Source organism: Vipera berus (genome assembly GCF_964194415.1).
Source record: "Vipera berus genome assembly, chromosome: Z".
NCBI classification, from domain to species: domain Eukaryota; kingdom Metazoa; phylum Chordata; class Lepidosauria; order Squamata; family Viperidae; genus Vipera; species Vipera berus.
In genome coordinates, this window is record NC_138205.1 from 20,639,680 (window position 1) to 20,662,445 (window position 22,766).

At 41.9% G+C, this 22,766-nt stretch overlaps 1 protein-coding gene across 1 annotated transcript; it reads right to left on the reverse strand.

Moving 5' to 3' along the window:
* Positions 1 to 616: 616 nt before the first annotated feature.
* LOC308678690 (testicular acid phosphatase homolog) lies at positions 617 to 19,131 on the reverse strand (the record flags this gene model as incomplete). Its single annotated transcript, XM_081345927.1, has 11 exons — positions 617 to 925; positions 1,013 to 1,182; positions 1,868 to 1,974; positions 3,110 to 3,192; positions 5,485 to 5,617; positions 6,397 to 6,492; positions 9,033 to 9,131; positions 11,586 to 11,723; positions 14,396 to 14,482; positions 14,649 to 14,744; positions 19,045 to 19,131. 11 exons carry the CDS (start codon positions 19,129 to 19,131, stop codon positions 840 to 842), a joined length of 1,182 nt encoding a protein of 393 aa, XP_081202053.1. The 3' UTR covers positions 617 to 839.
* Between the last annotated feature and the right edge of the window lie 3,635 nt (positions 19,132 to 22,766).

Below are 22,766 nucleotides of genomic sequence, written 5' to 3' on the forward strand. Positions count from 1 at the left end.
AGTAGTGTAATGCTTAACTGGCTTTTCCACAATAGCTTTAACCATCATGTCCTATATAGTATGTTCTGCAAACCTGGTAACTCGGGACCAAAGTGGGACAGTTTTAATCCCAAATCATTTTAATTTACTGAATTAAAAATGTCCTCCTGTAGTATGTTGTGGAAAGCCAAAACATCCGACTTAAATCTGCCGGGTAGTGAGAAACCAGTAAGGCATGATATAGCTATAGAATGGCTGAAAATGTGGGGTCTTGTGGCCAAGGAGCACCCCTCCCAAACGACCGAGTACAACGTTGAATGGGAAAGCAGGCGTGACAAGCAATGAAGTTTGTCCCTGTGTTTAGTGCGGAGCTTATGGAATATTGAGCAAGACTGGAAGGGGGAATAATATTGAGTGAGGACAATATTCCTTTACCAAGCTGATACAGCGTATTTAAATGAACCTTAATTGGGTTAGACACCCAAACCCTGCTAAAGGGGTAGCATCTACAAGGAATTTCGAGAGCAGGGCATGTAGGCGAACTCTACACAGTCGTGCCATAGATTTATAATGCATTTCAGTTGAGCGCTTTGCGGTCCTTCCCCTGGTAATACCCTGTGCTGAATTTCCTGCTGGTGTTAACCTCCAGGTAGTTGTTGGTTAGGAACTGCCTGGCACAAAGTTGGGTGTCAGCTCCCCCGCTTGGCATGGTCTCCCAATTAGAATGCTAGCTGAGTTTAAGGCGGGTGAGAAGTCCCGAGATGGCTGCATTGCACCACATTTCTTAAAAAATTACAAAAAGGCAGTATGCTTCTTACTCCATGGGCGTTGGATGGCTGCCATTCAGCTTATCTTCATTATCACCTTCTCCAATACAAGACACCCATGCCAATCAGTGCTGCGCTCAGCACACCTACTGCTGTAGCCAGGGCTATCACTGCACGCCCTGCAAACAAGAATATTGGATCGGGCTTAACAGTTTCAATTAACTAGTTCTGTGCCAGAGAGGAGGGGAGAAAGATGATCTCATTACCTGGACCGCTCTGAGGGTTTTGGCACTCGGCATCCCAGTCCTCTGGGACAGCTGTACGGGTGAGATGAAGGAACAGTGGCAATGGGCAAGGTGTGGGGCAGCCAGGCAGAGGTAGGATATGGGGCCTCTGGTCACTTCTGTTGCGGTAGAACATGGCAACGCTGAAAGAGCTGAAATGTAAAAATTTAAAAGTTTTGCACCGCCCTGGAACCTGCTTTTATCTCCTTACGTACCTGCCAAAAGATACACTTGCTGCTGCTTTTCTCCTTGCACAATCCTTGAAATTGTTCTGCCACCTCAGCCTCTCTCCATCGTGATGCTACAGTCTTACTAATGCGTCAGCAACTAAATTTGCTGACAGATAGTTTGGAGGCAGCCAGCTCTGCTGCAAGGAAATGGTTTTGAAAAGTGATGCAAAGTCTGGCTTGGGAGGGATCTTGTAAGAAAGGAAGAGGAAAATGAAATGACAAAATGGAAATGAGCTTTGTCTCTAAAATCTAATTACCTTCTTGAGTTCAGAGTGTGCAAAAACAATCCACTTTAACATACTTCAGTGAACTATGTAATAATTGCGGGAAGCCAAAAGTTAAATCATCTTTTTCGTGTGTAGGATACTGCCCGATTAAGCTCCTGGACATCTTTGCAAGCTGAAGATGTCAAATTAGCACCAACTAATCTGCCCAGTCTTAGATCCTATGGTTCAATATTCATAAGGCTTTTGTACGTATGTGTTTAGCCTTTGAAGCTTTTAATGGGATCCTAAGAATTGTCCTGAATGTGGTGAACAATGCACCATGTCTGCATCTTGACAGTTGCAAAAGGAAGACCTGCCCATCCTTCTTGTGTTAAACTTACTTGTTGCTTTCTTGGTAGAATTCGAATCCATGACAAGCTGCATAGGGTGGTGGACGGCCACTGTAAACGCCAAGGGCTGCCTGGAGCGCAATCAAGGTGCTGTCATGCTAAAGAAAATAAGCAGAAATAATTACTATGCCATTTACATATTAAAATAGACCAGAACATCCCTTCTTCCCACACTTCTCATGTCCATGATTGCCTTCCAGTCCTTATCCTTATTCTTGAATAAAACGTGGCATATCAAATTGTATTCTCATCAGGGCAGGATTTTTTAGCAGAGCGCCAGAGCTCTGTGGAAGGAAATTAAAGGCTACTGTAGGTGTTTTCAAAGTGAAGAAAAGTATTTAAGTCCAGAGAAGGTAAAAAAAAGTAACTTTTCTGCTTGCTATATTCTGTTTTGTCTCTTTCACTGGCAATTATAGCTATTTTCCTTTTTGCTTGTTTGTTAAGGTAAAGGTAAAGGTTCCCCCGCACATGCGTGCTAGTCGTTTCCAACTCTAGGGGCCGGTACTCATCTCCGTTTCAAAGCCGAAGAGCCAGCGCTAGTCCGAGGATGTCTCCATGGTCATGTGGCCGGTATGACTAGACGCCAAAGGCGCACGGAACGCTGTTACCTTCCCACCGTAGTGGTCCTTATTTTTCTACTTGCATTTTTACGTGCTTTTGAACTGCTAGGTTGGCAGAAGCTGAGACAAGTAACAGGCGCTCACTCTGTTACACGGCACTTGGGATTCAACCCGCCAAACTGCCGACCTTCTGATCGACAAGCTCAGCGTCCTAACCCACTGAGCCACCGCGTCCCTCTTGCTTGTTTGTTATCTGACCCAAATCACCATGGTGAGGTGGGTTGCCATACTGTATATATTTGAAATAAACCAAGAAATGGGAAAATATTCCATCACTGATATCAGGAAGCATGACTGGATTTGATCCAACCCTGTTTGGATTCCTTTCTTTATTTTGAAATAAGATGTCCACTCAGCTGGGGCAGAAGGGAGAAAGGAGGTAAAGTTCCGTCTTTTTCTGCTAAGCCCTGAATTTTTGCCATAATAGCAACCCTAAAAAGTCAGCAGCTAGAATTCTTAAGATTATAGAAAAATGCTCAAAATTCTGCCCAGAACCAATTTTGTGCTGCAGATAATGATAGCTGCAGAGAGGAGAAGATTGCTCTAAATTCTCTGGATTGTCTCTCATTTTCCAAAGCGGATCTTTGGAATTGTAAGGAACAGGAGAACTTACAGCAGAATACATGATCATCTTAAGAGGCAGATCCTGGCACACCGTTTTGGAAAAGTTGCTCAAAATAGCACCCAGCAGCAAACCTGCAGAGAGGAAAATATGATGATAAGATAACACACTGAAATGTATCTGACATTCAGAAAAGCACAAGACTGAAAGATACTGAGAAGAGAGGAACATCACAGTGTTGTGTCAGAAAGCATACCAAAGCTTAGAAAGGAAGTTGAAGGGGATCCTGATCTCCCTCAAGTGCTGGCTTTGTTAAAGGTAAAGGTAAAGTTTCCCCCGCACAGGCGTGCTAGTCGTTTCCGACTCTAGGGGCCGGTGCTCATCTCCGTTTCAAAGCTGAAGAGCCAGCGCTTGTCCGAGGATGTCTCCGTGGTCATGTGGCCAACATGACTAGACGCCAGAGGCTCATGAAATGCTGTTACCTTCCCACCGTAGTGGTCCCTATTTTTCTGCTTGCATTTTTACGTGCTTTCGAACTGCTAGGTTGGCAGAAGCTGGGACGAGTAACAGGCGCTCACTTTGCTACGCGGCACTCTGTTACGGCTTTGTTAGGACATGTTAAATAACAATTCCTGCCACATGGTGGTGCTATTAAGCTAACTTGATATTTGAAGGCTCGTTGCTGGACCCTGAGATGCAGAATTCCCAATGAGATTGAGGAGTGAAGGGACGTTCTGCTATTCCTTGCTAGTGAACAATAGCATTACTCTGGCATTATTCAGCCATCACTGTAGACAGAAAACTTGTCCTCATTGGGCACAATTATGCTAGTATCATTCTACACGTTGCTAATGGGGGAAATGTGCTAAGTTTACATGGCTGAGTCACTTTGTAGGAGAGATTGGTGATATAGAAATTAAATATATTTCCAAGCTGGTACACATTTTGTACTTTCAATCATTTTCCTTCAAGCGGTCCTCTGTTTACTTTTTAACTTAATATTGCCACATTTTACCATACAAGTAGTCCTCAGTGTATGACCACAATTGAGCCCAAAATTTGTTGCTAAGTGAGATATTTGTTAAGTGAGTTTTGCCCCATTTCATGACCTTTCTTGCCACAGTTGTTAAGTGAATCAATGCAAATTGTTAAGTGAGTAACACGGTTGTTAAGTGAGTCCGGCTAACCTGTTGACTTTGCTTGTCAGGAGGTCACAAAAGATGATCACATGATCCCAGGACATTGCAACCGTCATAAATCTGAGTCAGTTGCCTAGAATCTGAATTTTGATCATCTGACCGTGAGGATGCTACAATGATCATAAGTATGAAAAATGGTCATCGCTTTTTTTCAGCGCTGTAACTTTGAACGGTCACTAAATGAAATGTCGTAAATTGAGGACTGCCTGTGTATATCTGTGGAGATTCTCAGTCATCCAGGTCATAGTTGTCTCAAAGGTGCTTTTTTTTTCTTCCTTCAAAAGGCAACTGGACTGTTTTTTCACTTGAGGAAGAAAACATTTTGCTTCTCATCCAAGAAGCTTCATCAGTCCTTCCCATCTTCCTATCATCAGAACAGATGAAGCTTCTTGGATGGGAAGCAAAACATTTGCTTCTTCTTTCTTAAGAAAAAAAAAACCCAGTCCAGTTGCCCTTTGAAGGGGAAAAAAAAGCACCTTTGAGACATTTACCATATACATCTAGGACTCAGGGGGTAGGCAACCTTGGCTCTTTTATGACTCGTGGACTTCAACTCCCAGAATTCCTGAGCCAGCCATACTAGCTCAAGAATTCTGGGAGTTTATTTATTTATTTATTTATTCGGTTTATATACCGCCCTATTCCCAAAGGACTCAGGATGGTTTACAAGGCAAAATTTAAAAACAATCCAATATAAAATTAAAATAAATTAAATTAAGTCTAGCCACAAAAAATTAAATCACAATTTAAAAACATTAAAACCCCTCAGTCCAGACCAGATAGCCCAAAGAGCCAGGTTTTTAGGTCCCGGCGAAATGAACGAAGGTCGGGGGCAGTCCAGAGTTCCGTTGGCAGTTGATTCCATAGGGCAGGCGCGCCCACAGAGAACGCCCTCCCCCTGGGGATCACCTGTTGGCAATCCTTGACCCTGAGGAGGCCCTCCCTGTGGGAGCGCACAGGACGATGGGAAATTGATGCTGGCAGCAGGTGCTCCCTTAGATAATCCGGGCCCATGCCATTTAGGGCTTTATAGGTCATCACCAGCACCTTGAATCTCACCCGGAGGGCAACTGGAAGCCAATGCAGCTCGCGGAGAAGAGGTGTTACATGGGAGTATCAGGAGACTCCCATCACAAGCAAGGCCACGAGTCATAAAAGACCCAAGGTTGCCTACCCCTGACTAGGTCTTGATTCCAAACAGAGCAAATAATTCAAATTTAATTGTACCTCCAATGAATCGAGCCTTCTCCTGGGTAGCGTGCATTCCCACATGGGCTTCAATATTAAATACTTCTATCTCTGAGAGAGTTGCCAAAACTTGTGGTGTAGCCCAGCTAGGCAAAGTCATGTTATGGGTTTTCTGTGTAGAAAACGGAAAAAAAAGTTTTCTAATGAAATGGTGATCTTGTTGTAATTGGGACCATAGTTTTTAAGGCAGGGGCTTCCAAACTTGGCAACTTTAAGACACGTGGACTTCAACTTCCAGAATTCCTCAGCTAGCCATGCTATGTGAAATACTCAGCCATGTTGGCTGAGGAATTCTGGGAGTTGAAGTCCATAAAATTGCCAAATTTGGGGACCCCTGTCCTAAGGGACTTGTTAAGTGAGCTACACCCAATTTTAGAACCTTGTTTGCCATTTTGTTAAGTGAATCAATGCAATTGTTGAGTGAATCACATGGCTGTTAAGTGAATCTGGCTGCCTCCATTGACTTTGCTTGTCAGGAGCCCTTTTGAGAAGGTTGCAAATAAATGGTGATCACGTGACCCTGGGGACATTGCAAACTTTGTAAAAGTATGCCAATTCATCATTATTAAGTTTGATTACATGATGATGAGGATGTTACAATGGTTGTAAGCATGAAGAATGGTTGTAACTTTTTCCAGTGCCATCATAACTTTGAATGGTCGCTGAACAAATGCTGGTAAGTTGAGAAGTATCTGTAATGCAGACTCTTACCCAAGGGTAGGCAACCTTGGCTCTTTTATGACTCGTGGACTTCAACTCCCAGAATTCCCGAGCCAGCCATGCTGAGGAGAAATGGAGAGGTTTCCATACTGAGCCATGCTGGCTTAGGAATTCTGGGAGTTGAAGTCCACGAGTCCTAAAAGAGCCAAGGTTGCCTATCCCTGCTCTTACCTGACAGAAGAGTGTGTCATGCACCTTCCAGAGGCCTCTCAGGGTCAGCTGCTCAGATTTAAGCCCTGTATAATTAGCCATTTTTTCCATAAAGCCCTGCAAGAGAGGAAAACAGAAATAATTGACTAAGGTTCACTGTGCTCAATTATTTTCATCTCAATTAACCCTGCATTCTTACTTGCATTCATTGCAGATCTTCAGAGTGAACCTAAGCAGACCTGAACTATTTCAGGTCCAAGCATTTTAGAAAAGAGTTATGATTGCTTTCCCAAACTTAGATCTGTCTAGCAAAGTGGTTCCTCTCACTGTAGCAGTAACAGAGGTTAGTTTCAAAACCACTGAATCACCTGGGTCCTAGACTGGATGGATTCACTTGGTGGTTTTGTAGACTTTCCGACAGCCTGATCAAACTATTTGCTATTTATCCTTATTTGAGATATTACAGTTATTCTACGAAGGATTTGAAATTTGAAATTTCTTTTTTCAACAAGAAAACAGTATACTGAGCCATTTCTCTCTGCACTGAAGTAATCCTACTCAAGCCCTGTCCTGTATCCCATCTGGGATAAGCCATGTGTAAATTAGTACTGATTACTTCTGAGGCTGTGATGGCTCAAAAGAAACTTTTCTCCCTTTAGGAAGGTTAACATTAGGTTGTCTCCTTTTAATACCGAATTAAAACTCTTCCCTTGCAAATCAATCACTAATCCTCTTCATCGAATTGGTCCTGATATAACGAGAGGATGTTTTCTTTTAAATGGTTCACATTGTCAACTATTTCAAACAAAATGACATCTAAATTTAATGAAAAGAGTTGAGGAAGGTGTATTTTTTAATTCCTAAATGCCTGTTAAATAGCACAATATATCAGCCCATATAATAACATCGCTATGCAAATGATGCGAATTAGCATGTGGGTTTTTTGTGCTATTGCTTTTCCTAGATTTTGATTATTTCTATTTCGTGCTGTTTTGTTGTTAGGAACCCAGAGATTCATTTACAAAGAACTAACTTCTTTTGTGTTAATAGGTGTTAAAATTAGTGGAAATGACACCTGCATAAAAATGTCATTACAAAATGGATGACTTTGTTTCAAAACTAATGAGTGATATAATTTTTGTCATTCACAGTCAAATGACACAAATAACTCCAAATGACATACAGTTAAGGTACAATTATATTTAACTGTCTTGTCTGGAGTACTCAAGATGCCACAGACTTGTCTGTTATTCCAAGAAGTCCAAATTGTAATTTGATCTGTTGCATTTGGTCTACTATACTGGAGTCCATAAACTGAAATTTCACTGTACTGCTATAGTTTTATATTCTGGCCATTGTTAATATGTTTTGCATTTGTTTTGTTATTACAAATGCTTTGAATTTTTCTTTGTTCTTATTTTTGCAGGCCACTGTGGAACCATCCAAACATAAGGTGAAATAAAAACGTTTCAATCAGTATTAAAGAACTTGTGGTCCTCCATGTGTTGCTGAACTACAAATCCCAGGATTCCTTCCTGTTGGCCAGGCTATTAAATACTGTAGTTCAACAACATCTGAAATTATCTTGTCCTTTTAAAAAATCAAATATCTAAAAGCATAGTTCATACAACATGCAAAATTTAGGTAAAATGAACTTGGATAATTTGTTTCCCAATTTATTTACGGCACGGGTGTCAAACTCGCCACGTCACCTGATGTGTTGCAGCATATTGCGACTCTTTTTGCATTGCTGGCAATGGGGTGGGAGCGGCTTCAGTATGATGAAAACGGCCCATGGGCTGGCAGTTTGAAACCCCTGGTTTAGGGAATCCAAATTGTATATTACACTAAGCATAAAATAGTTTGTTTGGACATAACATATTATGTGAAATATTAATTATATTTTGTTAATCCAGGCGTAATGCGTTGCAAGACTTCAACTAGACAAAAGACAACCTATTTGCTTTGTCTACCATGACTTTAAAAAAGCATAATTACAGCCAAAGTGTCTAGACTTAAAATTGAAGTGGACGGCTAGGGGAAATCTGTTGGATGGTGGCACCTTGAAGCAAAATTGTATAGGTATTCAGTAATTTATTTAGGCCACGTTGGACAGGCAAATGGTTAATTGATTGATTGCTTGATTCCTGAGAATGTGTGAATGTATTCTGAAGACCTTTTCCAGACTTTTGTTTTCAGGATTTATTCATAAAATAGTACACAGACTTATAAATAGAGGACTGACATCCCCTAAACTTCGCTGAAGATATTACTTAGCCTTGTAACGAAACTTTCGGAAACCAACCTAAAAGCTTAGAGAACGAACCTCCACCATCAGATACTCAGACTCTATAGGAAATTCAGAGACTGCAACTATGTGGGTAATCGAAGAAGAAAATCTTAATAATTGTAATGATTCCCCAGAAATAGTTAGGACAATTGTATGAAAAAATATCACTTTCTAGATGTAATCATGAGCAAAACATGTTGGTGATAGAATGGACAGTCTGCCAATTTACATATTCTACAACTCGTAGAAGATAAAAATTGGTTTTACCATTCAGCAACTGCTTTTCCAATTTTGGATGGTGGGGAATTCTACTTCTAGAATTTGGTTTTAAATTATTCTCCTTATCTTAAGCCCTCTTCCACCATACCTTCCATTCTCTCAATTTAGCTTGATAGCTTGGCAAATTAATAGTCTCTTCCATCAATTGTTGATATCGTTGGCAGCTTCTGGTTGGTGGTTTTAAAAGCTAGGAACAGAAGTAGGGAACATAGAGAATTAGATTTGTTCCAGGCTGAAACTATTGGGTTGTACTTCAGTGTTAGAAATCGGGAACTTTGACTAAATACAGGTAGTCCACAAGTCATAAAAGGGCCAAGTTTGAAGGCCCCTGACTTATAACATTGTTAAAGATGGATTTAGGGATGTAATTTCTCCTAGTTTTCTACAAGAAGACTCTTTCAAAAATCCATAGATGAAAACTTTGCTCCCATACATTTATAATTTACCTTTATAATACACAAGACTCCAAGGGAGGCATATACAATAAAAATAAAATTATAACATTAAAACTAGGATTACCATAGTTAAGCATTCTACAAGGAAGATACATCTCTGAAGATTTTTTTTCATGTGATGCAAACTGCATAGATTTATTTATTTGTTCTTTTTGATCGTTAGTCCTCTACTCAGTGTGCATTCTGTTTTTTCAAACCCTAAAGTGATAGGGCCAAAGGAACACATCATTAGTAACTGGGTCTAAAACTATTTATTAGCCAGCAATCACTCTCTAAGGCTAAAATGTGAAATAGTGCATGTACAAATAAGTGAAAGCTAACTAGTTCAAAAGATGGTTTTATTTTACTTTTCATTCTTTTTACTCCTGAGCAATACATGCATTGGTATGTCTATGTGAGTGTGTATGTGTATCAAAAAAAAAGCAGGTGGTACACAACCAGGCAATCAAAACCCCACATCTTTTTATTTATTGTTGCACATGCAGGGGCTCGATGACAATTGTCAACTTGGCTTTTTTGAGTCTGCAGATATTCCTGAATCCAAATAACTAGGTGGTATGATATATTAATATTGAAACAGATTTTCCCTAAATTCTAATTAAAATATATGTTGGAATAATGGCGGAGAGTTAGATGCCACAGAAAAAATGTATGAGAATCAAACCTCTCTACGATCAGCATTTCTTTCAAAAAAAAATCTTTTTTAAAAAAATCCTCTCTTGCAGTGCTATAACTCTCTTTTATGATAAACTAGTGTTTGCTTCCAAATAAAACTAACTTTCTACGTAGCCCTGTTTTTGAGTCTTGTAGAAAAATAATGACTCCTGGATATTTTAGGGCCAAGAAAAAATAAATGTACATAATTCCAGTTTATCCTTATCCATTTTATTTATTCGTTCTTCGATTGATGTCCCGTCGTTCAGATCCAAGCAACATATAATACATATAGTCAGGGCTTTTTTCTCATAGAACGCTCAGAACGGAGTTCCGGCACCTTTTTTGGATGGAACCTTGTAGGGTAGGTAAGGCGAGTTGTATGACATGTGTGAGTTCTGGCACCTTTTTCTTTTACAAAAAAAGCACTGCATATAGTGCTCTCTATTCCCATCCTCCTGTTTTTCTCCATAAGAAAATTCTTGTGAAGAAAGTTAGGGTAAGAGAGATTGACTGTCCTAAAGTCACTATCAGGGTATATTCTAAAATAATATATTCTTTCCATATATGGAACTGATCAGATTCGCCTCAACTGCCAGAAGTGCATTGAAAGTGTTTATAGGTGGCCCTTAATTTAAATCCATTTAACGATTATACAAAATTACAGCGGCACTGAAAAAAATGACTTATGACCGGTTCTCACACTTATGACAGTCGCAGCATCTCCACCGGTGGTGGGATTCATCTGGTTCACACCAGTTCGGTAGAACCGGTAGCTAAATTTTGCTGAGTTCAGAGAACCGGCTGAATGCACACTGCTTCCATCAGTCTAGTCTAGGCCTGGAGGATGCCTCCCAGGCCTAGAATGGCCCGCTGGAAGTGCATGGATGCCACTTCCGGAAGCCCGTTCTAGGCCTCGAAGGCCCAGGCCTGTATCCAATAAGAGAACCGGTTGTTCAGGTATTTGAATCCCACCACGGATCCCCACACTCATATGATCAAACTTTGGGTGTTTGGCAACTAGCATATATTTACAGTGGCTGCAGTGTTCTGGGGTTCTGGGATTGTCATTTGCAACCTTCCTAGGGAGCTTCTGATAAGCGAAGCCAAATTCACTTAACGACTGCATGATTCACTTAATAACTGCAGTGATTCGCTTTATAACCATAGCAAAAAAGGCCATAAAATGGGGCATGACTCACTGCCTTGCTTAGCAATGGAAATTTGGGGTTCAGTTGTGCTCATAAGTTGAGGATTACCTGTATTTTATGTCTAGGGAACCTTTCAATCAGCAAATGGTGCTCTCGCCTGTTACCCATTTGCCAAAGATTTCGATACATATCTTGTAATCTGTATGATAAATATTTTTTAAACAACCATACCACGAATTCACAGTTACATGTTTATATTTTTTGTTGTTTTAAACTCCTTTTCTACTCTTCCAAATGTCATTTCACTGAACTGTACCTTGCAATGTATCATGAGCAGCCATATAAACAGGGTGGGAAAACATATAGGTTGTGTTCACTTACTTTGTCATACTTAGTAGGCACAGTGTGGATGGGAACAGGTTTCCAAGGAATCTCCGGATGTGAATTTGGATAAAGTCCCATCAGGTTGGCTTGGGCACTCATGATGGTGCGGTCGTAATCTGTGCTGCGGACATAGATCTGAAACATTGGATAACCATGCAGTGAGCCACTTCTATTGACAACAAGGTGATCAAAACATTGAAATTCTACACATTAGTGTAGCTTTTCTTGGGGAACACAAACTAGGATGGTAGGACCAAGCTGAGCGCCAAAGAATTGAGGCCTTTGAACTATGGTGCTGGAGAAGATTCCTCCGAGTCCCTTGGACTGCAAGGCGTTCAAACCGGTCAGTTCTAGAGGAGATCAACCCTGACTGCTGTTTAGAAGGCCAGATCCTGAAGTTGAAACTCAAAGACTTTGGCCACCTAATGAGAAGGAAGGACTCACTGGAGAAGAGCCTAATGCTGGGAAAGATTGAGGGCAAGAGAAAAAGGGGACGACACAGAATGAGGTGGCTGGATGGAGTCACTGAAGCAGTAGGCGTGAGCTTAAATGGACTCCAGAAGATGGTAGAGGACAGGAAGGCCTGGAGGAACGTTGTCCATAGGGTCGCGATGGGTCGGACACGACTTCACAACTAACAACAACAAGAAGAACCAAGCTTGTCTTCAACTTATAACCACAACTGAGACTGGAAATTCCATGGCTAAGTGATGAGGTCATTAAGTAAGTTTTGTCTGATTTTATGACCTTTTTTGCTGTGGTTGTTAAGTGAATAACCACAATTGTTAAGTAAATCATACAAATCTGCCTTCCCCCATTGATTTTGTTTGTTGGAAGCCCCCCGGGAAGGTCACAGTGGTGAATGCATGTCATATATGCTGGATGACAAGCACCCAAATTTTGATTGTGTAACCCAAGGAACACTGTGACAGTTGTTAAGTGTGAGAGCTGGTTGTAAGTCCATTGCTCCAGCACTGTTGTAACGTTGAACAGTTGTTAAACGAATAGTTGTTAGTCAAGGACTACCTTTAGTCAAGGACTACCTTAATTGAAGAAATGACTATTTTTTATTTATTTATTTTATTACATTTATATACCACCCTTTCCCGAAGGACTCAGGGCGGTTTACAGGGTAATTAAAAACCAAAATACAAAGGTTAAAAACAAGTTTAAAAAAGAATTAAATTTATCCCTGTATAAGTAAAACCCCAGTTAAAAAGATTAATCCTCAGCCTGGGCCAGAGAGCTCGAAGATACTATTGCTGGTATTTGTGGCAAAACCATGAATGGATTATTAATAATGGCAGTTGCTATAAGACATTAGCAGTATTCACATTTATTATTAGTTAAATTCTTTGATATGGGAGCTCAAGGCAGCATACATCACTATTTCTCCTATTTCTTCCTTCAATAACCCTGTGAAGTTGGTTGGGCTGACAGAGAGTACCTGGTCCAAAATCACCCCGTTATCTTCCATGCCGAAATGGGGGGGGGACTACAAGCTGAGTTTCCCCCACTGACTCCTTAACCCACTACAGACAGTCCTTGACTTATCACCGGTCACTAAGAGACTGTTCAAAGTTACAACAGACACACCAAAATTTATTTACAACCCTGTTCCAAAGGACCGATGGACAGTCCTGCCCCTCTGTGTCAGATATGTGTGTTGTGTATGTGGGTATATGCATAATGGTATTTTTTTGAGAGCTGAATGCAACAAAATTTCATTTTAATGTATGCTGTTTAGTGTACATTTAAGGTGACAAAGATTCTATTCTATTCTATTCTATTCTATTCTATTCTATTCTATTCTATTCTATTCTATTCTATTCTATTCTATTCTATTCTTCTATTCTATTCTATCCTATCCTATCCTATCCTATCCTATCCTATCCTATCCTATCCTATCCTATCCTATCCTATTGAGTCATGTTGACTGTATTTTGGGTGCCTGGTAACCGGCTGAAATTTATGCCAGTTTGCAGTGTCCTGGGGACATGTGACTGTGATTTACGATATTCTTGCTTAACAACCTCCGCATTAACTTAACAACCACCATGTTTACTTAACAACTACTGGGGGGAAAAAAGAAGTCATAAAATTGGCTTGGTTGTACAGATGACCTGCTTTACAACTGTCACAATTTATGACCGTAATTGCCAGGCTCAATTACAGTCGTTGAGGACTACCTGTACACCACACTTTATGTGCACACTGTGTGCATTCTAAATCTCCCCTTACTTGTATTACTTAATCGTACAGCATTTATGAGCACAAAACTAAGAACTATTAATAAGCCAATCTTCGTTCTGCATGTATAAATATAACTAAGCAAGGAAAGAGACTGATGGGTTTTATTTGAAAAGCAGAGGTAAATACAATCCCTTACAACTCATATGTACCAACCTAGATACACTGCTTACTCCCTTCCATTAATTTGACCTTAATCTACATATTTAATAGAGAATTTCCTGCAAATACCATGGAGCCTGAGGCAACTTGAGCAAATAAGAGAGAAACATTTGGGAGGTTTCCTGACTATTTTCAGAATAACCTTTCGAGAAATGTTGGTCTTAGATTAAGTTGTTTTGGTTTTCACAGGATCTGGCCAAAGACAGCCCCCCCCCCGCCCCCCACACACATAAAAACTAAAAAGTCTGAGCAAGATTGTGGTTAGGGCTTGCTGCTGTATTATTTTTAATTATTATTTGTCTCCCCTGTTTATGATTGCATTCAGTTTGTTTGCTGCCCCTGGAATTCAAAGGAGCTGAATTATGTTGACCAATGTATTATTAAAGAAAGCTTACTTCTTGTGGTTTGTAGGAACGGCTCAGAAATCCAGTGTACCTCTCCCGGAGGAATTGTCCCAGAGCCTTCTGTTGCAAAATGCCCGCCTATGACAGGGAAAGAGCAAATATTAAAATCCTACTTGCTTTGGGGCTGAAAAGTAAGGTAAGGTAGGACTCAGCTGGCACCAAGCAAGGATTGTCATTTGCCCCCTCTTCTGCATGTCAGCACAGGCTGCAAATAACAATAATTAAAATTCAACCCTGAATGTACCTCACTCAGCTGCTGGAAACCATGAGGCCAAGCTGTTGCTTTGTGGGGATCCATTGGGTAGGTGCTGAGGGGAGATCGGTCACCATGGCGATAAACCTGGGAAAGGAAGAGTTGCAAGATTGGCAATGATAGACATCCAAGTAGTTTTTCTTTGACTCTAAAGAGGGCCGCACATGACTACCTTAAACCAGGATCAGTAAAGCACCATTGCTCTGTTTATCCAACATAGGATGCCCAAATCATTAAACTCAGTTGTAGTTTAGCATGAATGATCTTGTTTACACAATGTGCCAAGGCTAAAATCCCATAATATGCTGAACAAACAAATTATCCAACTTTTTAGCCTAACACAGCAACTTGTGGAAACCTACTTAGATAATGGAGAATATTAGTAGTTCAGGGTTGATGTGAGAGGTCCTTCGTGCTCTCTGAGCTTGGTTGCTTTCTTGCAGACATTTCATTGCCCATACTAGGTAACATCATCAGTGCTAGTAGGGAGTGGGGTTTGCTCTCAATTTATATTCTAGTGGCTTGCCCTGTCAGTGTTTGTGGGAGTGATCTCGGTGGTTCTTTGATTGGGCTGTTTACTGTTAGCTTGCTTGGTAGTTCCTTGATTGGGGTATTGTTTACTTGTGGATTGTTGGTCTGTTGTTAATCTTGCGGTTAATCTATGCTTATTTAGGTGTTGATTGCTGCCAGGATGGTGTTTTGGTTTTTTGTTCCCTTTTTTGGCTTGTTGATTGTCCCTATTGCACAGTGGCAGATGTTGTTTATGTCTCTGTGTCTCTGCAAATAGTCTGCAACTTCATCAAAAAGTGCCTGACCACTCAACCCAATACAGCAGAGCAAACACGTTGTAAAAAGGATAACACTGCCATACATCAAAAACTTCTCAGAAACCACTAACAGACTATTGCAACCACACGGCATCATAGCATACCTGCCTTTTTCCATAGAGCAAATACTGGGGGCTTTTGTCTGTGTGGGAAGTCAAATTCAGCAACTTAAGTAGGGACAAGTAAAAACATTTCCCATAACCTCTTAGAAGCAGAATTCTAAAGTGAAAAAAAATCAACAAATTTCTTGCAAGTTTACAAGTGATTGAGATGCGTGGCTCAACTCAGTTGCTATAATATCAGTAGATTTGATTTGCCATCAGCTAATGTGCGAAGGACAGACTCTTTTTTGAATTAATCGCCTCTCTCTATAATTTTTGAGATTGATTACCTGGCTTGTTTACAACTGGTTTGCTTCTTTTTCTAATGTAATAATGTGGACTTCTGCATTCAGATTTCAGACTGATTCCCCAAAACTATCAGCATTGCTTTTCTACGTATTGAGAATATTAACCTATTACCCAAGATCACATTGATACCCGAGAAGTTAGACAATGGTTTTCTTGCAAGACTTTGCAACTCAGAACATTGTAAAACTTCTCTTTTGGATCCAAGGAAGTACCTTAAACTTCAAATGTAGCAGAAGGGGGAAGAGAAGACTCTAGGGCAGGGGTCTTCAAACTTGGCCCTTTTATGACTTGTGGACTTCAACTCTCAGAATTCCTCAGCCAGGCATGCTGGCTGAGGAATTCTGGGAGTTGAAGTCCACAAGTCATTAAAGGGCCAAGTTTGAAGACCCCTGAACTAGGATGTCATTGGTGGCCTCGCCTCTCACAGCTCTTTCCACATAGCCCACATTCTGAACACTTACAATATTCCACAGGTAGTATAATTTTTCACAGAACAGCTTGTAGCTTTTGAAATGATCAGTCTCAGTAAATTAAACTGCACTTCTTGTATTATCTTGTATCTTTATTTTAATACTTCAATTTAATCAATGAAACCATCCTAAGTAAACCAAAGACCCAGCAGCCGCACAAGACAAAACAGGAGTCATCTACAACATACTGTGGAAGGACTGCCACAGCCACTACGTAGGGCAAACAGACAGAAGGCTAGCAGAGCACATCCATGAACACCAACTAGCAGTCGGAAGCCATGATGAAAACTCTTTAGTTTCACAGCATATAGGTAAAGGTAAAGGTTTCCCCGCACATGCGTGCTAGTCGTTTCCAACTCTAGGGGCCGGTGCTCATCTCTGTTTCAAAGCCGAAGAGCCAGCGCTTGTCCGAGGACATCTCCGTGGTCATGTGGCCGGCATGACTAGATGCCAAAGGCGCACGGAACGCTGTTACCTTCCCACCGTAGTGGTCCCTATTTTTCTACTTGCATTTTTACGTGCTTTCGAACTGCTAGGTTGGCAGAAGCTGGGACGAGTAACAGGCGCTCACTCTGTTACGCGGCACTCAGGATTCGACCCGCCAAACTGCCGACCTTCTGAACGACAAGCTCAGCGTCCTAACCCACTGAGCCACCACATCCCTTCACAGCATATAGGCAGATTTAATACACAGTTTCAACTGGGAAACCATCCTAGACCAAGCCAAGTCCAAAAATGCTAGGGAATTCCTGGGAGCCTGGGCACTCTGACAAATCGGCCATCAATTGACACATAAACATAAACAACATCTACATACTGTGCAAAAGGGACAATCAACAAGCCCAAAAGGGAACAAAAAGACCAAAATACTTCCCAAGCAACAACCAGATGAGCATAGATTAACTGCAAGATTAACATCAGGCCAACAGTCAAGTAGTAAACAATGCCCCAAGCAAGGAACTGCCAAAGAAGCCAACAATAAACAGCCCAACCAAAGAACCAAGACCACTCCCAATATTGACAGGCAAGCCACGGCGATAAACTCTAAAAAGGGAACAAAAAGACCAAAACACCACCCTAGCAGTAATCAACACCCAAATGAGTATAAATTAGAAGGGGGGGGCTGTGATATCTGGGCTCATCCATAATGTTCAGAAGTAAGATAATAAAGTACTTTGAGCCATGAGGTAAGAACCCTCACAAATACAAAATAGGCCCTACTATAATTTATCTTAGGGACGCGGTGGCTCAGTGGGTTAGGACACTGAGCTTGTGGATCAGAAGGTCGGCAGTTTGGTGGGTCAAATCCCAAGTGCCGCGTAGCAGAGTGCGCGCCTGTTACTTGTCCCAGCTTCTGCCAACCTAGCAGTTCGAAAGCACGTAAAAATGCAAGTAGAAAAATAGGGACCACTACGGTGGGAAGGTAACAGCGTTCCATGCGCCTTTGGCGTCTAGTCATGCTGGCCACATGACCACGGAGTCGTCCTGGCTCTTCAGCTTTGAAACGGAGATGAGCAACACAGACACAGACACAGACACAGACACACACACACACACACACACACACACACACACACACACACAGAGAGAGAGAGAGAGAGAGAGAGAGAGAGAGAGAGAGAGAGGTTTTTCCTCCCCACCTCTCCCGGGCTTTCTTTTTCATCTTTTCTTCTTTCTGAGGAAGATGGCTATAATGCAGCTAATGAGTCAAGATATAATTCCAAACCAAAGTTGCTTCTAATCTATCCTAAACTGACATGGAAAGAAAATAAGCAGCAGACTTTTGAAGAAGTAGGCTTTCCAGTAGCATTAGAATACACACACACACACACACACACACACACACACAGAGAGAGAGAGAGAGAGAGAGAGAGAGAGAGAGAGAGAGAGAGAGAGAGAGAGAGAGAGAGAGAGAGAGAGAGAGAGAGAGAGAGAGAGAGAGAGAGAGAGAGAGAGAGAGAGAGAGAGAAACATTTTTCTACACTTCATCAGGGATCGTGTGCCTAATGACATATTATAATTTCTCTTGCTATAAGACCCATCCTTTTGAAGTACATTTCAGTTCTCTCTGTCATAGTCACAACCTTGATTTTTTTTGCTTTCCTTTTTTTTCATGCAGCTTGTAAGTGGAGACATGACAAAGTAATCACCCAAAGCATTTTTGTTGAACTTCTAATGTTGGACAGGCACTGGACCTAATCCACATGGTGCCCCTTTACCAGATCTAACTCTATGTAGTCCCCAGCTTGATCGCCACCTTTTCCACCTGAGATCCAATTAAGCCATCCCAAGAACCAAACAAACAGTGATTCCCAATTCCTGGCTACAGGCTGGGCTAAAGAGAACACAGAACATAGAATCATAGGGCTGGAAGGGGCTTCAGAGGTCTTCTAGTCTAGCCCCCCCTGCTCAAGGCAGAAGCCTTATAACATCACCGTCAAATGGTTGTCCAGTCTATTTTTCAAAAACCCCAGCAATAGACCAGCCTTTTCTTCTAACGAGAAGTTCCCCATAGCTGCTGGATTCTGCTCCTCTGTCTCCAGCTGGCTTTCTCTTTGGCTATCCTGACTGGGAGAAAATAATGGATTTGACCGCTTAACGGGAGAAGGCTAGTCGAAATCATCTTGTTAAGCCAGAGATCCTGAAATTCCTAGTTCTGCCATTGTACCAGTCTGTTTACCAGCGTAACGAAGCGAAGTATTCTTCCTTGGGCAGTTGAGGGAAACAGCATCTCCAGGAGGAGAAGAATCCAAGCTGGGAGCCTCATGGTCTTGAGTGGGCTGCCCCTCGTAAACACAGGAGAAGAGTGAGGGCTCCAATTATATAGCTCTAGCTTCCAGAGAACCTTGTAATTATCTTGTTTTTCCCCCCTCTGCTGACAGATTTAACAGGTGCCCCACCACAAAGCATGTGGAGGTGAGGGGATTGTTCTATCTCAGTTATGGTGCTTTCCCCATCCATCACACACTTGCTCATCATCTTTAAGAAACGATCTCACTGTGGACAGGCGAGCTGAGGGGGGAGGATTATTCCCCAGGATTACAAATCTCAGCCAAGACATTACGTCTTGTGTGTTCAAGCTGCAGAGAAAGGTCAAGGCATGTGGCGACTGGTAACTGCTTCTTTCAGGCTGAGGTCTTCCACCATTAGGAGTTGCGTGACTGAGCTAAATTCAGAGGATGCATGTATGAAGATGCGCCAAAGTGCCTGGTGGAATTCGGCTAATTTCCGGGGAAGTTTAGGCAGAGATACTTTTCAGATAAAAGTTCAGAGAGAAGACTGAACTTAGATCAGAAAACGCCAAACATGGTTGACTGGCTGGTTTGAAAGTTCTTCTCTTGTCAGAGTACCAGGCAACTGTTCTCAGCTGCTAATGAATCATTACAGATAAGTCTTCTACTTATAACAGTTCATTTAGTGACCGAAGTTACAACAGCACAAAAAAGTGACTTATGATCATTTTTCACACTTACGACCATCGCAGCATCCCCAGGATCACGTGATCAACATTTGGACGCTTGGCAACTGACTCACATTTCTGACTGCGGCTGTGTCCCGGGGTCACACCTTTTGTGATTTTCTGACAAGCAAAGTCAATGGGGAAGCCAGATTTACTTAACAACCATTTTACTAACATCAGCTATAGAGATTCTCTTAACAACTGTGGCAAGAAAGGTCATAAAATGGGGCAAAATTCACTTCACAACTGAAATTTTGGCCTCGATTGTGGTTGGAAATCAAGGACTACCTGTACTTTGAAGAAACGTTCAAGGTAATCTAATCCACCCTCCTGTTCAGTGCAAGGTGTACTACATGACAACTTTAAGATGTGTAGGGTTGAACTCCCAGAATTCTTCCCTAGCTGCCAAGGTTGAGAAACACTAGACCAGACATGTCAAACACAAGGCCCGGGGGCCGGATCCGGCCCACAAAGTGGTTTCATGTGGCCCGCGAAGCCATCCTGGAAACAGTGAGGGAACGGCCCCCACTGCCTTGGCCCTGGCCCAGAGACCCTCCTTCTGCCAGAGACCCTCAGATCTGTCCCACTCCTGCCCGGGCCCCCATAGGCACCCTTGATGCGAACGATGTAGAGCTGGCCACGCCCACCCAGCAGGCCATACGCACTCTAGCCACGCCCACCCAGTAGGCCACGCCCACCCTGGCCATACCCACCCGGCCCCCTGAGGGCAACCGCAATGCTGATGCGGCCCTCAATGAAATTGAGTTTGACACCCCTGCACTAGACTGTTTAGTAAGCTGCCAAGATTGAGAAACACTTAGTAGAGTATCTCTAACCAATGACCATCCAGTCTCTGTTTGAAAACCTCTCACTACTTCATTTGAGAATCTTTGTCATAAATGAATCCAATTGGTTTCTGAATTAGGTGCCATTCAGATGTACTGTACTATTGCTGGATCATGGGGGAATATATACAAATACCCGAGAACATTAAATCAGGGCTTTTCAACCTTTTCACCCATTGTACCACTTTTAGGATATGGCAGCATCCGAGTACCACCACTCAAAAACTTGATGACCAAAAAAAGAAAAAGGAAAAAAGTGATGAAGTACAGGTAGTCTTCGACTTACAACAGTTTGCTTAGTGACTGTTCGAAGTTACAATGGGACTGAAAAAAGTGCCCCCAAGCCACAGCCAAGCAAGACACCTGAGGTTTTCATTGTTGTGAGCATTTCTGTTGAGGATTGGCAGTGGGGGTGGGGGGAGTGTTTGGCTTTTATTCCCCCCTCCCGTCTACTGGGTGGTTGCAGCAGGTTTTGGTCACTTCACATGACCCTGGGAGACTGTGACCATCATAAATATGAATCAGTTGCCAAGCATCTGAATTTAAATCACCAGACCCTGGAGATGCTGCAACATTCTTCTGGGCTCAGCAGAAGTGCCAGGATCAGCACCAACTCCAGCTGGAGCCTGGCACTGATCCTGGCACTTCCGCTGAGCCCTTACAGCCCTGCAGCTCCAGCCATCTCTCGCTCAGGCTTGTGCGGTGCTGCCACCAGTTCAGCTCATGACACTCCCCCACTACCACTTTTCTAGGATGGTCGTGTACCACTTGCCAGGTGCCAATGTACCACAGGTGGTACCTGTACCACTGGTTGAAAAGCCCTGTGCTAAATGCAAGGGAGCCACAACTAAATTGGCTTTCACTAACTGAATAGGTCAGTAGAATGAATAAATGCAAGCAGTTGACATTGTCATAGCTAAATATTCCCATAACACTGATCCTAGGGTTATCTTGATTTCCATTAGGTAAGAACATATTTTTAAAGAGATATGGTGGTGGAAATATACAACTTATATCTGCCTGAATCCAGTTTCTAGATTCATTTTAAATCCAAATCTGTTGAGGTCATGATAAACCTCACTTTTTTTTCCCCTTTTCTTGAAATCAGTTCCTGAAATAGCTATTGATTGGCTTCAGAGCAAAAGGCTTCAGAGCAAAAGGCCAACATCCGTTCTCCCTGTTCAGCTCCCCATCTAAGTGGGAAGGCCGTGAGTTTTCTGCACAGATATTCCAAAATGAAATCATGTTCATTTCAACCTCGTACAACAAACAAGCTGAGCAGTTGGAATTAGTCCCCCAGGCACAGAACTCAAATGTTTGTAAATACAGAATACAAAGCTACGTTGATGCTTTTCTTTAAAAAGGAGAACTTCAAAGCACACATTAACCATACTTTTTTCAGATTGAATCGACTGAGCGATTTTAAAATGCTGGATTAATTTGCTCTTTTGGTTCACATTAAAATTATAGCAAGGCAGGAGTGCTGGATTTAAAATAATTGCCTTCGTGCTATTTCTGAAACACTAATCCGAGTGGCAAAGCCCTGCCAACCTTACCGTACAAGTGACAACATATCTTTGTGCATAGTGGCCAGCAGGGCACTTAGAAGATAAGAGGATAAGTATTAGACAGAGCAGTAGTTGGTATTATAATTGCTGGTTAGCAAAACTTCTGGGAGATCAAAGGTGCCAAAGGTCAAAGCAAATCTTGGAATTAAGTCTGGCAAACTAATCATGGGGCTATTCAGTAAGGATCTATCCAAGAATATATAATGATACCCATCCATCATTAAAGGTGGCACTGATGTCTTCATAAGGCATTTCATATTTCTGCATTTCTGTAGAGGTAGTCCTTGACTTATGAGCCACAGTTCAGCCCCAAATTTCTGTTGCTAAATGAGACGTTAAGTGAGGTTTGCCCCATTTTTTTACAACCTTTCATGCCGCAGTTGTTAACTGAATCACTGCGGTTGTTAAGTTAGTAACAATAGCTGTTAAGAGAACCTGGCTTCCCCACTGACTTTGCTTGTCAGAAGGTCGCAAAAGGGGTTCACATGACCCCGGGACGCTGCAACTGGTCATAAATATGAGCCAGTTG